At 38.6% G+C, this 14,151-nt stretch overlaps 1 protein-coding gene across 1 annotated transcript; it reads right to left on the bottom strand.

Moving 5' to 3' along the window:
* Positions 1–7,389: 7,389 nt before the first annotated feature.
* Positions 7,390–10,742, bottom strand: gpr37l1b (G protein-coupled receptor 37 like 1b). The gene is made up of 2 exons (XM_019079037.2): positions 9,956–10,742; positions 7,390–9,043 (listed from the first exon to the last, which is right to left on the bottom strand). Exons 1-2 carry the CDS (start codon positions 10,565–10,567, stop codon positions 8,201–8,203), a joined length of 1,455 nt encoding a protein of 484 aa, XP_018934582.2. The 5' UTR covers positions 10,568–10,742; the 3' UTR covers positions 7,390–8,200.
* Between the last annotated feature and the right edge of the window lie 3,409 nt (positions 10,743–14,151).

The raw sequence follows: 14,151 nt of genomic DNA on the forward strand, positions 1-14,151 counted from the left end.
ACATTGATCACTACAGTACATCTTTGAAATAAAGCTTTACGGATCTTTAGGAAAGAAATGTATGGAAAATAAATACACCCTGTTATCTCTGACTCTTAAGACCTCTTAGCAGATTATACATGGAATTATTATTTATTTTTTTGATCTGGGTGTGTGTTTACGGTGTCTGTGTGTTCACTACTGTGTGTGCACTTGGATGGGTTAACCAGTAATTAGGATTCTGATATTTAAATACAGAGGTTATTCAGCCTCTGTATTTGCCCACAAATGCTTTATTGAATATTAATCACTTTTTTTTATTATCATTTAATTTAGCTGTTGGTTTTCTACCATATTGCCAATCAATTAAAAAAAGTTCTGAAGTACAAATATAGGCCTACTTAATTAAATTAAATTGAATGATCAATTTGGGAATCTATGTGCTATCTGAAGAAAAAGCTCATTCTTAATTTTTTTTTATTTTTTATTCAGTACGAAGTCACAACAACTAAGACTTCTATTAAATCCACGACGTTTACAGTGTCACTAACACAGATGCTCAATGACAACTATATACTATTGTGAATATACTAGTGTATATAAATAAATGGGGCCCCTGAGTTCATGTACGGTTGTTTATCATGGTGATCTGGCAACCTATGACTGAACTGGACTATAGCAATTCGGTCTGAATTTGTGTTTGTATAGCTGGATCTGCTTTGATACGGTGACATCTGTATTGTTTTTGCTGACCAGGAGAGGTTTCCAGTTCTAATGTGAATGTTTTGATATGACAATTGTAGAAACCTCAGTGCTTTTTGACTGTAATATCTCTGTGCTATAATAGTTTGTCACAGCAGAAGAAGTGAACCATTTCTGTTTTCTCCCCATTCGAGATTTTTATTTCCTTTCTGTGAAATAAATGTGATGTCAAGTCTAAATTTTGTCCTTGAAGTCTGTAAACAGTTGTAAAAGTAAATCTGATTAAAACTGGATTTGTTTTTCTGAGTTTTTTTTTTTTTTTGTGTGTGTGTGTCTGACCAGATTATAATTATGGAGGACAGAACTTGCAAAAATTTTAAATAAATAAATATAAAACAATAAATGGAAAATGAAGAAAGTAACAAATAAAGAAAGAATATAATAAAGGGAAGATAATACAAAATATAATGACTAAGTTCAAATTTTTATCATTTGTTCCTTGCAGAAATGTACAATTATTTTCTTTTGTTGCATTATTTATTTATTTGTATTTTTTTGTAGGTTTGATGGAAATATAATGAGCATCTGCGACCACTGGAGGGCGTCGTTGATGCTTATAATTTCCCATTTTAGGCATTGTGTGGGCTTGTCCCGTGCAAAGCTTTATTTGTTAAACTTCCACATAGTTTTTGAGAATTTAAGTTTTTCTAATAACAAAGAAACAAAATTTCAGAATTTTTCCTGTTTTTCTAAGGAAGTTATTGAAATGTTATTTGAGTGTTTTGCTGTTTTAAGCAGCAACTCTGCTTTTGATGTTATGGTAAGAGAACTTGATAATGTTAAATTTAGTTGGTCAATAAAATATCTTCCGATTTTAAATTCAGTATTGTTTCTGTTTTGTGTTCTGTTTTCACAATCAAAGGTAACTCAGAATCTGTGGGGATTATGAGTTTCATTCACACAGCCCAATTTTGTTCTCTATCAGAGGCTTGGCACACAACATTAAGGGAAAAAAAGGGTTGAGATGTCCTGGGCCCTCGAAAAACAGGGAAATTTGGCATCTTCGGGAACCATTGCAGCACCTACTCTTGTTTTTAGATTGCCATGTGCCTTGAATACACAAGTATGACAAAAAATGCAATGGAAAACCTTTTTGCCATCCTTAAACTGGCATTGTTATTTAGTGAATAAGAATGAAACTCACTAGTGTTTCCTGTTCTCTATTTGCGGTGGGTTTTTTTTGTGCCCAGGACCTCAGTCCAGACCCTGATTTGTATATTAGTGTACTCAAGGGGCCAAAACTAGTTGCCACAGCAACTGTGTTGAATCTCTCACGGACCCCACCGTCCCCTTCCACCCTCTCTCAGCCTCCCCTCTCAGAACTCTGTGAAACAAAACAAACATTGTCCCTTAACAAGGCGCGGAGAGACAGCGTTCTGTTCAGAAGTGCGGGACATTCAGGTCATATTAGTCCTTCCTCATTGAGTTTGGTCTGAGAATAAGAGAGTCCCCACATACAGGACACTCATCACTTTCTCACGTCTGCTGAGGGTGACTTGAAATGGGAAGCCCTGGATTCACCTCACCAGACTGTCATTTTGCCCATGCCAAGATAGCTTTTATAGGTGTACACAAATATTTGCTGAGTACATCCTTCAGAATGGGAGAACTGTCATTAGGTGAGGTTAGAGTTCTGAGCGATAGGTTCTGTCTTGTCCTGAGGCCTAGATCTGTCTTTCATCTGTTAATACTCTCATTTCAATGCAGAATGGAAAGTGGACTGGCTCTCAAGGAAGCACAGATCAACATCACTAGTCAAACAATGCAATTATATAAACTTCTTATTTATCTATATATTATTTTTTATTGTTTTCCTTTCTTTAAATAATTAATTATTGATTTTTATTTATTTTGGGTTTGTTTATGCTTGCTTATGCAAGTTTATTTATCGTGAATTGTTTCTGTAGTTTATTTGAAGCAAAATTCATGTTACACAATATTTTACAGACTTGCTGATAAATGATTGTATTTCTGGAAAGCATTGTACATTGACCATGTAAATGGGGGAAACTCCTGTTTACTCTGATACTGAAGCCTGATTTCTTGAACCCACCAAAAGGGGAGGAGCTGACCTCTATATAAGTCGGCTCTGAGTGACATTTCATCAGAGATCTCCTCGCTGACTCTGCAAACAAGAGCAAAGCAACTGACCTGGCTTTGGATGCTACTAAGGCCACTGTGCAGGTGATCGGCAAGGCCATGGCCAATTTGGTGGTGCTGGAGCGCCACCTTTGGCTGAATTTGGTAGAGATCAGGGATGCTGACAATGTCACCTTCCTAGACTCGCCAGTCTTTCCTAAGGGACTGTTTGGCCCTGCCATGGATGGTTTTGCAGAGCAGTTTACAGCAGCACAGAAGTCATCGCAAGCAATGCATCACTTCCTGCTGAAGCGCTCCAGTGCGGTAGCTTGGTCAAGTCACCAGAAGGCTTCATTCCACTCAGCAGCCTGCAAAGCTGGCATCGCCTCATCCCCAGCCTAATCTGAGCCTGGGCTTCAGCAGAGCTTCCGTACAGTGAAACATTACCCATTTCCGAAGCACCAAGGTCCCCACCCCAGAGTGACGTTGGACCCTGGAGCCTCAGTAGCCATCCTGATCTGAATGCAGTGAGGAGAGGAGAGGCTCAGCTCTCGCCGAGCCCGGGAACTCCCTCCAAGAATCTTGTGCTCACTCTCCATCCCTCCACTTAACACCAAGGGATGTTAGCTCCATTCAAGCTGGGCCCATCCTTCTCATTCAGTTCACTCCCTGACTGCTCAGCAACTAGCGGAGTCATTCAAATTAGTGACTTCACGTCCCCTCAGGGCTTTCCAAAGGATGCTCGGCCTTCCTCTGTGATTCCTCTGAGCCTGCTCAACATGTGGCCCCTTCAGTACTGGCCCAAAGCTCATGTTCTGTACCATGCTTGGTGCCTGGGATGTTTTCATCTCAGGGTAACCCACTGCTGCTTCAGAGCTGTAGCCCCGTTGGAAAACCTCTCGCCTGTTTCAATCAGGCATCCCATTGGGACTGACCTCCAGAAGGAAGGTGATCATGACAGTTGCCTCCAACTCAATTGTCGAACTCTGCACGAGGGCTCCTGTTCAAACCTGGAGCAGCGCTTACACATCAACTGCCTCAAGCTGATGGCAGTTTTTCAGGCCCTAAAACCTTTGCGCTGGCCTTAAGGAGGCCCCACGTCCTGGTCCATTTGGACAACATGACAGTGGTAATAATAACCAATGTGTTCTGTGGCCTAATGATTAGAGAGTTGAACTTGTAACCCTAAGGTTGTGGGTTTGAGTCTCAGGTCTGGCAGGAATACGCCTGCCCATTGCTTAAGGTGTGTGTTCACTACTGTGTGTGCACTTGGATGGGTTAAATGCAGAGCACACATTCCAAGCATGAACACCATACTTGGTCACTTCACTTTCACTTTTACTTCCAGTCAGGTCACATTCCTTTCACAGGTTGGCTTGACGCCTCCTTTTATGGGGACAGGGTAAACTCCTTTCACTGGGAGCAGTTCATGAGCCGGCCAGACTGAACCAGGGGGTAGACATGCTGTCCAGGGACAATGTAGATCCAGGATAATGGAGGCTACATCCCTAAATGATTCAAATGATTTGGTCTGTCTTCGGGAGGGCAGAGGTGGACCTCTTAGCCTCAGAAGACAACTTTCACTGTCCAATCTACTTTTTGAGACAGTGAGATGATTGGCCCTGTGCTTGCCTGTATGTCTTCCCCCTGGTTGCTCTGCTTTCTCCGGGCAACAGACAGTTCAGGGAAGTCACCTGCTCAGTCCTCCTGGTGGCCCCACTCTGGAAGAATCATATGTGGTTCCCAGAGTTTATTCAGCTGCTATCGGCAGCCCCTTGGCCGATAAAACTGAGGGACGACCTTCTATCGCAAGTGAAGGGCATGATTTGGCATCCACGGCCAAATAATGTTTGGCTTCTTGACATGATCATTTTGGAGGCTAGACCTCCGTCTACATGAAGTAATAGTCAGTCTTCTTTTCCAGCATGGAACAGGGACCTGTCCTCTTGTGAAGTGTCCCATGTGCTAACCTTTCTAGAAGAGCTGCTGGATAAGGGGCACACCTCTTCCACACTCAAAGTATATATGGCAGCCATCGCGGCGAGTCATTCTCTCGTGGCTGGCCAGTCAGTCGGAAGAAACGACTTAGTCTTTAAGTTTCTGAGGGGAGCTCAGAGATTTAATCCACCTCGCCCCCATACTGTGCTAATTTGGGACTTGGGTAAAGTGAATCAGTGACCACCAGAGGAATGGCCTGCTCCTGAGCTTGGTCCAGTGGGATTTCTATTGGGGATATTTGTGTGGTCACCAACTGGTCATTGCCATGTACTTTCACCAGGTTTTATAAATTGGACATCCCTGCAGGCACGGATTTTATCCACTTAATTTTACTTAATCCCCTTTGTAAGTGGAGATGGTTATGTTATGTAGCCCTCAGCCTTAACCGTTTCTGTGGCTCAGTGGTAGAGCATTGCGTTTGTAGTGCAAAAGGTTGTGGGTTCACTTCCCAGGGAACACACATACTGGTAAAAAAATTAAATAAAATGTATATCTTGAATGTACTGTAAGTTGCTTTGGATAAAAGTGTCTGATAAATGTAAATGGCTTGGGTCTCATTATTGGCTCATGCTTACAGGAGCCCTCAGTATAAGTGTCTGTGCTGGGCTCGCAAAGCGGCATCGTTCTGCACTTGCTTATAGCACAGCACTATTGGATGTGTTCCCCATAAGTGTCAATGCAACGGGAGGACCGTTCAAACAGAAACACTCCAGCTACTAATGTAACCTCGGTTCCCTGAGATATGGGAACAAGCATTGTGTAGGCTGCCTTGCCTACACGCAAAATCTTTGTTTGTTTTGACATTGATATGCAAAATATATTTTTACATTTTCTGAAGAACATGTGTGAGGTATTTATTATTATATTATTATTTAATTATTATATTACATATATGAAGGCTTTAAAAAAAACAAAAAGTCCATTTGAGATTTTTTTTTTCTTTTAAATGAGCATTTTTTATCAGGATCCTATGTTTAGGTTAGGTTTATATAAGCTGTATGTGTATATTTTTTTCTTCCAAGTCTGGTGTTTAAATAGATATATAATAAATACATCACATTAAATTCTAACACTATTAGGCGCTGTTGTGTTGAATAATCAGTCTCCTTTTTTTTTATCTTGGTGTTTTGGAGCATGATGTCAAATATGTTTGTCTAGTGGGAGATGTACCTCTTGTTCAAAATAACAATGTCCTAGAGGTGACCTCAATAATAACTCATGACACTGAACATCTAATGTGAGCTGTCATGCTTAATTGGACAATGAAATAGAGTAAATTTGAATGCAATTGAATTAACATGAAGTAAATTACAATTGTACTTTCCAAACCTGTGAACATCAGAACTACCTCTTTTAATGTTTTTAATGTTTTAATTTTTATTTCATGATTTACTGTAGTATAATGCTTCCTGTCATACTGGCATTGAGTGTTGTGAAGAGATTTGTTGATTTGTGGCACAAACTTCATTACAGAGAACAGAGCCTTGTCTGTTCTCCTGCAGTCATTATGGCCAGTGGAGCTCTCTCTTAAAGCCCTGCTCAGTTCTCTAATGAGGCCTTTCTCTACCTCTCTCACTTGTCTTCTGAATCTCTGAAAGGCTCTGAGCACAAGCCAAAACCACAAGACAGTAGAGGTCCAGCCCCTTCCTAACAACCCCTGCAGCAACACACATGTCAGTCTAACCCAAACATTTGTATCTTTGATTTAGTTTATGTTTCACGGTCCGCTGAATGTTAGATGATCAGTTTGAAGATGTGTTTTTTTGTTTTAGTTTTTGTTTAAAGGTATATTTTATATGACTAATGACTCCTTTCAGTGTCCAAGCTTGCACTGGTCAGCACACCGACGAACATGACAAGCATACAAACGTTGTACTTTTGTCAAATTCTTTGATTCCTACATTGACAAGAAAAGGTGGCAAATCCAAGTGGGTTTTTTGTTCACACTTGGCCATTCTGGAAAAAACACGTGAATTTTTAGACGGTATCTTGGCAACTCAGCCATAGTCTGGCTATTGATATTCACAGTAGAAGCTTCCATCTCCTTTTCAGAACAATAGAAACCTTATGGGAATGAAGAAACCAAGTCTGCAAGGACAAATCTTCTCCCCCAGGCCCTGATGGACATTTGAGAGATTAGTACAACTCTTGACACTATTTCTTGCAATTTCAAAGATGAATGAGACAACATAAATTATTTAAAGGTATTTATTGAATAGAGTTTAATAAACTGTTTATGGACTTTTAAAATAATTTGCTTATGAAAGCAGCTATGTGCAAAAGTTACAATAGTCCCTTGAGGAGGTACACCATTCAGTTTCTGTCTTTTTGTCTTACCGTACTACATGAAAGGGCACGAAAAGCTAGTTTGCTCAGGGAGTTTGCTTTCAAAAATGATCTATTTACATTCTAATACAGCTGAGTGATTATATACAGAACCTGACAATCAATGGTGTAGATAAATGGACCAGTGTTCAGTGGTTTTGATAAATGATGAGTTGTTTTTAATTAGTGATAAATAGCATTTGCCTGAGTAACAGACAAAAACTCCTTACATTTTTGTTTCACAAGTTTCCTATTATATGAACAAGATGATGTGTTATTTGTGATCTGGTAGTATTCACTGCATTTCTGATCTCACAGAGTGTTTAGCTAAATATTTATACACTCTGAGCTATGTGTAAAATTCGTAACTGTCTGTACAGAAATGTAGAACTATGAATGTGGGACATTTGAAGTCAAAATTACAGTGACTTTAATGGAGACCCTGGTGATATATTAAAGAGATAGTTCACCCAACAATCGAAATTCTGGCATCTTTTACACCCCCTCATGTTGTTCCAACCCTGTATGACTTCCTTTCTTCTGCAGAACACAAAAGTGGATACAATGAAGAATTGTTTTGTTCATTCAATGAAAGTCACTGGGGTCCAAAACAACACTGGACCCCACTTGGCTTCCATTGTATGTACATAAGTATGGAGACGTCTTACAAAATGTCTTCTTTTGTGTTCTACAGATGAAATGACACGAGGGTGAGTAAATTATTGGGTGAATTATCCTTTTAAGAACTTATAGGTACATTGAGCCATCCTGAGATATTATGGAATGAATATTCAGATTTATGAACATAATTTAGAGTGAATTAGCCTTCAGATGCCAAACTTAGAAATTAGATCTTAACTTAAAATGTTTTTTACCTGGCAAGTTTGTACCAAAACCAATATTGCAAATTGGACTCAGATTTGTTGAACAAAGCTAACTTGCTCCAACATAACAGTAAGAACTGCTATAAAGATGGCCACTTGTGGATAATGGGAATATAGGTTGTAGGTTCCATGTCATCTCATGATGTCATCACTTAGGGATGGGATCCGCCTACTCAACTGCCAATGGACAAGATGGTTGTACTGTCCTTGGCTTTGTCAAAAAAAATTGAGGACACGTCATTGGTGGTCTTGAGCTTGCCTTCAGCGACGTTTTGGGTGGATGAAGAGTTGCTTGGTTGGCATTCTTCACAGCAGCAGCAGCAACAGTCCATGAAGGCCTGGCCCAGAGATTTGCACAGGCAAAGCAGCAGCACTGGTGTCACAGATGACTTAAAGAACAGAAAGAACTGGTTTATGAGGGCTAGAAGAGAAGTCACCTCTTCAGACACCTGGATGGGAGCATACGCCAAAGTCAGGTTACAAATGTTCTCCGGCAGCGTGCAGACACCATAGACCACCGCTAGAGCCATGACCGTGCAGTTGAGCTGCCGTTCGATTTGCTGAGCGTGCTGAAGCTTTTGTTTTTTGGATGGAGATCGCTCCTCGGGCCGCTTGGGAGAACTTCCGCTTCCGCCGGATACATGACAGGTGGCCAGCTGACAGAACAGGGTGAAGACAATGGGCAGACAGAAGTAACAGCCAAAGTACCACCACATGCGTGCGTCGTGGTAGTTGATAATGAGAGAATAGATGGATTCAGGGAGATCTGGATATGGACTCATGATGCAGGTGTCCACTTGGTCACCCAGACTAGGTGGTGTCACCTGATGCAGCTGCCACAGGAGCAGCTCAGGAGCCGCTAGCACCATGGAGCCAATCCAAACCACCGCCAGCTTAGCCAGGACCTTTTGACAGCGCTCAACTCGTCGGGTCTTTGGCATGGAGCTTGTGGCAGCGTGGAAGCGGTCAATGCCCAAAGCACACAGACTGAAAGTTGTCACACCAAGAGAGGTTACCTGGATGGTGTGCAAAAAAATAATTATTGATATGATCATATAACGTGTTTGTGTTTTCATGATAGGTTACCTGGATGGTGTGCAAAAAAATAATGATTAGATTAGGGATGTAATTATCATTGTGCAAAAAAGTAGCATTTAATTTTTTTATTATTTGAAATGCTATTTTATTAAATATTTTATAAATACTGCTTAAATATAATATAAATATATAGATATATAATGACATAGATAGTAATATTTTAAGAGATTTATTTAGGCTACAAAAATTACTACCAAAAAAAATAAATGCTACAAGTGAATTTAGGAATTAGTAAAGTTTAAGTATGAAAAACTGATGATATTAATGTGAGATTTGTATTTAAATGTTTTTTTGTTTTTAGATTGTTTTACTTTATAATACTAGCTTACTTAAAGTTAAAATTACTAGATAAACTCTAAATGAGCGTTAGATGATGTCAATGGTAATTGATAGTATAAAATAAGGGGAAGTACACAATTAAATGTCCTATATTTATCAACAATGATAAATCAAAAGTCTGTAACATTGTAAAATAATATATAACCGATATGGTGTGCATCCCTCTTGATTATCATAAATAGTAATTATAAAGATTTACATATAGATTTTTAAAGATTTTTCGGTGACTACTTACATGGGTGTTTAAAATGGTTAATTCTGTGTGTTTTATGAAAACTAAAGTTAAAGTTACAGGGTTACGTTACATGGTCTGCAGTGTTAGGAATCCAGAATGAATACTGCATCTATCTGAATTTAAAAGTTCCTTAAATAAAAATATCGGCACTAGCTATACTTTTGCCACATTTAAGATATATTTTTCAGATACATTAGACCATGAGAAACTGATCAAGACTTAATGTAAACTTGACTATGCCTTAGAAGGGCCTCACCTCTATGTAAGGCACAACTCTGCAGGAGAAATCTCCCAGCAGCCTCTTATTGGTGAGTTCATTAAAGACCACCACAGGCAGACAGAAGCACAACACCAGAAAATCCCAAAAAGCCAGACTTGCAAGAAAGTAGTTCCATGTGCTCCTCATGAAGTAATTTTGCCACACAATGCACATTACTGCCAGATTACCCACGACGCCGAAGGCAAACACCACAAAAGCCAGAAAGAGAATCCCATAAGCACTGTAAGAGCTGTCAGTGATGGGAAACAAAGGATTGTGGATTTTTGTGATGCTCCTTTTTGTTGGATCACTATTAGGAACCTGTTCAGTAGTTATTTCAGTGCTGTTTCCATTTTCAGCCAGTGAGGAATTGGTCATCTCTGTGAAGGGCAAAGGACTTGTAGTTTGTGTGTCCATGGATCCTTTATCTTCATCTTCCACATCGAGCACTTCTTGCTGTGTGCTTTCTTGTGAATGATGTTGATTAAAACTATCCTCCTTGCCAACAGTTGTCTTGTCTTGACTTTCTCTTTTTGCTTCTGAAGCAGAAGCACTCAGAAGCAAAGCCAGTGTCATAAGATAAATAAATTTATAATCTTGTATCCCCATCTTCAAGGCAAAGTCCAGTAATGTACAAGTCAGAGGAAATTGCTTCAAAAGCAGTAACTAAGAACAGATGGCAGAGGCTGAAGTAAAGACCCTGATGAAGGCACTGCTGCAGTTTGGGATCCCTTGTGCCAAAAGGCTCTGTGTTCTGCAGTGACCAGAGAGTAGCTCTCTTATCAAAGCTATGGATGTCTGCTCCCTCTCAATAGGGGTCTATGGAGTCACACCCCCTTTTGCTGTTCTCCCTGACTGACTGATGGGTGTGATTGCCCTCTGCTGGCATTAAAATGCTGTTCTAATTTCAATACAATTTACTAAACTGAGAGTTTTGAACATTACTTTTATAGTGCAAGTAATGAAACTAGTTTTCAAGCTGTGGTGAATTAAAGAGGTGAAACAAAATGCATAAATGCACATACTACCAGTCAGAAGTTTGGAATAATTTAGATTTTTGAATGTTTTTTAAAAAATAAAAAAAATTAACTTATGCTCACCAAGGCTTTAATATCTTTTAAAATGCAGTTTATTCCTGTGAATTCAGCAGCCATTACTCCAGTCTTCAGTGTCACATGATCCTGAACAGTATTTTTGTTTACAGTCATTGATGCAACCTGCACAGACAAAGATTAAAGAGCATTGAAGAAATAATATTAAAGTGAAAGTGAAATGTGAGTGTGAGTTAAATTTTTGTGCGTCTAAGAAAGTGAAATGTGAGTGTGAGTTAAATTTTTGTGTGTCTAAGAAAACTAAAGAGAGAATTCCTTAGCAAACAAAGTGAATGGCTGAAGAGACAGATTTGTTGACCCCCCCCCCCCCCATTACTGTAGCCGTGAACAGCTTCAACACGTCAACACATCCTGGTTAGACAAACTTTTAAACATGACATGACTCATGTCTGAACTTCTAGAAATCTAGATTAGGGTTAGAAGATAAGATTGCTTCCAGAAAAGATTAAATTGTGTTAAATTAGAAGGGAAAAAACACGCATGTGTAAAAACTACCATCTCTATATCAGTGTTTAATCTTAATCAGCATGATATCTGTTGAGCAGAGTTTGTGATACAAACTCTGTCTCATATGAATACATTACCTTTGACTGAAAATTTTTACATTTTGAAATGTATTTCTTTTTTTTCTTTTTTTTTTTTTGGTTCATTTCTTGGGTGTGGAGTGGGGGGGGGGGGAGGGATTTGATTTCAAAACAATACAGACAGCAATAGCCATAGTTTACACATCAACCCTTCTTGGTCTGGGGAGGCCGCAGTTTTCAACACAGAAACACAGATGGCAATGGCTCTCCACAGACCACGAGTATAACAATGTGTAATGTTTGTTAATCCTTCTTTTGGAGTTAACAGTTTGCACGTGTGTAATGCTTAGTAAAGCAACACTAACAACATAAGTGTGATGTGCTAGTGATTCAGAAATGTCTTCCTTCTCTTCCCTTTTGGGTTGTGCATAATGTATTTGCATGACATCATTCATTGATTTTTAAATATGCCTAATACTGAAAACCATTATGTTACCAATGATATTCACATGCAGAAAGCTAAGTTTGTTAGCTCAAGATTATTTGCTCGAGATACAGTGTATGACTTAAGATAAGCTAATGTCACTAATATTATTCTCTGTGATTCTTGTTCTTAATAGCTACTCAGCAATGGTTCTCCTGGAAATTGCTAATGTAATAGTTTTGTGTGTGACTGTAAATAATTGACTGTAGTATATTTATTAAAATGTAAAATACTCTACTTAAGTGTCATCACACAGTTGCATCAAACGTGATGCTTCATGGGCAGTTATGTTACTGAAATAGGAAGGAGTGGCACATTTACACATTTTGTGGGTATGGGTGGAGGATAAATTATCTATATGGATGTTATTATCTCTAGGTTCTTCACTCACACATGTGCATAAAAAAGCAAAGGGCAGTTTACATTTACAACAAAACATTTCCTAAATATTAGCATCCCACCCACATCAGTCAGAAAGATTTATGCATGCACATAAACCATCCTATAAATTAAGACAAAAAAATGCATACATTTATATTGTCATAATATTTAGATACTGTTTATTTGAAGTAATAAATAAATAGTTGAAAATGAAATGTTGTTTAAAATTTACTCACCCTCAGGCCATCCTAGATTAATTTGTTTCCTTATCCGAAGAGATTTGGAGAAATTTATCATTACATCACTTGCTCGCCAAAGGATCCTCTGCAGTGAATGGGTGCCATCAGAATGAGAGTCCAAACATCTGATAGAAACATCGCAATAATCCACAAGTAATCCATACTGCTCCAGTCCATCAGTTAACATCTTGTGAGGTGAGAAGCTGCATGTTTGTAAGAAATAATCCTCATCTACATCTTGGATGGTCTGAGGGTGAGTATGTTTTCAACAAAGTTTCATTTTTGGGTGAACTGTTACTTTAAATACGAATCATATCATCATAATGTTATGCAATTACATCACAAAATATTATAAAGTTTTGGTGCAGAGACTACAAAACCATAACATATGAAATCCAAGTGCTTTAAGATATCTGATACCAACAGGAAATGTAATCTAATACTAATGAGGACATCATTAGTGGTCACTCTGAGAGAGTTCTAGAGAATATTCCTGGGTTTTACTCCATTTACAGGAAATGCATAATGTTTCATATCTGGGAAAAATGCTGATGGTGTTTCGATTTTTCATTGAAATGACAGTGGTTTTGAACTTAACAAATTAACTCAACAAATCGATGTTTTAAAACTGACAGAGGACATTTTTTGTGGTAATGAAGTTTTCCTCCTGTTTGATAAGTGGGCTGAGGCATTGTAAACGTCTCCCTGTGTCAATAAGGATATGAGGAACAAACTGTAGGTAAAGCTGGAGGATCCTTTGGTCATGTGCCTTAGCATGCACACACACTTCCTAGGTAACACACCCTAACACCCACCCTTTTTTTTTTTTTTGTCTGCGCTACTCTCAGTAGATATTTTGCTCATTCTTGAAGTGATTACTTTGAGTATTTGTTTTTATTTTTTTTATGTAGTTTTTTGCTGATGATGGAATTTTTTTCGGTTTTTTCTGATTGTTTTTTAAGAGTCATTAATATGCAGTCAGCCAAAATCTGTGTATGACCTTGCCCTTATAGGGAGATCTGAGCTAAAAGTGAGATTTAACAAGCCAATGGAGGGTAACAAAGAACCTGTAAAATACTGGTTTTGGAGATTATGTGAATATAAAAATATTTCCAAATGAGGCCATAGCTAAGGCTGGGAAAAAATCTTTCTATGGTGTCAGAAATGTTGTTGTGGTTGCATGTGATTTATTCACAGACTGAAGAACTAATTAGAAAAGAGTCAGCTCTTAGAAAAGCCAGCACTTTAGTTTACTCTCAATTATTGTATTTTTAATAATAATTGTAAGGTTAAAAGCTTTGCTAATGTGCAAAGTGTTTTAAAAGTATTATTGTGAGTTTAGATCTGAGAAGGTGTTGTTCGTAATATCATGACTGCAGGTGTTATAGGGTATTTGTTAATTTTTGTGACCTGTCCAAAGGGGCTTTTTCTACTTCAGCAACATCTCTCACTT

Source organism: Cyprinus carpio, chromosome A8 (assembly GCF_018340385.1).
Source record: "Cyprinus carpio isolate SPL01 chromosome A8, ASM1834038v1, whole genome shotgun sequence".
Lineage (NCBI taxonomy): Eukaryota > Metazoa > Chordata > Actinopteri > Cypriniformes > Cyprinidae > Cyprinus > Cyprinus carpio.

Excerpts from the sequence above, each read along its gene's own strand:
- gpr37l1b (XM_019079037.2), bottom strand. The coding sequence starts at position 10,567 with ATGGGGATACAAGATTATAAATTTATTTATCTTATGACACTGGCTTTG. Across the intron at positions 9,044-9,955 it reads GAGTTGTGCCTTACATAGAG|GTAACCTCTCTTGGTGTGAC; the intron begins GTGAGGCCCTTC and ends CACACCATCCAG.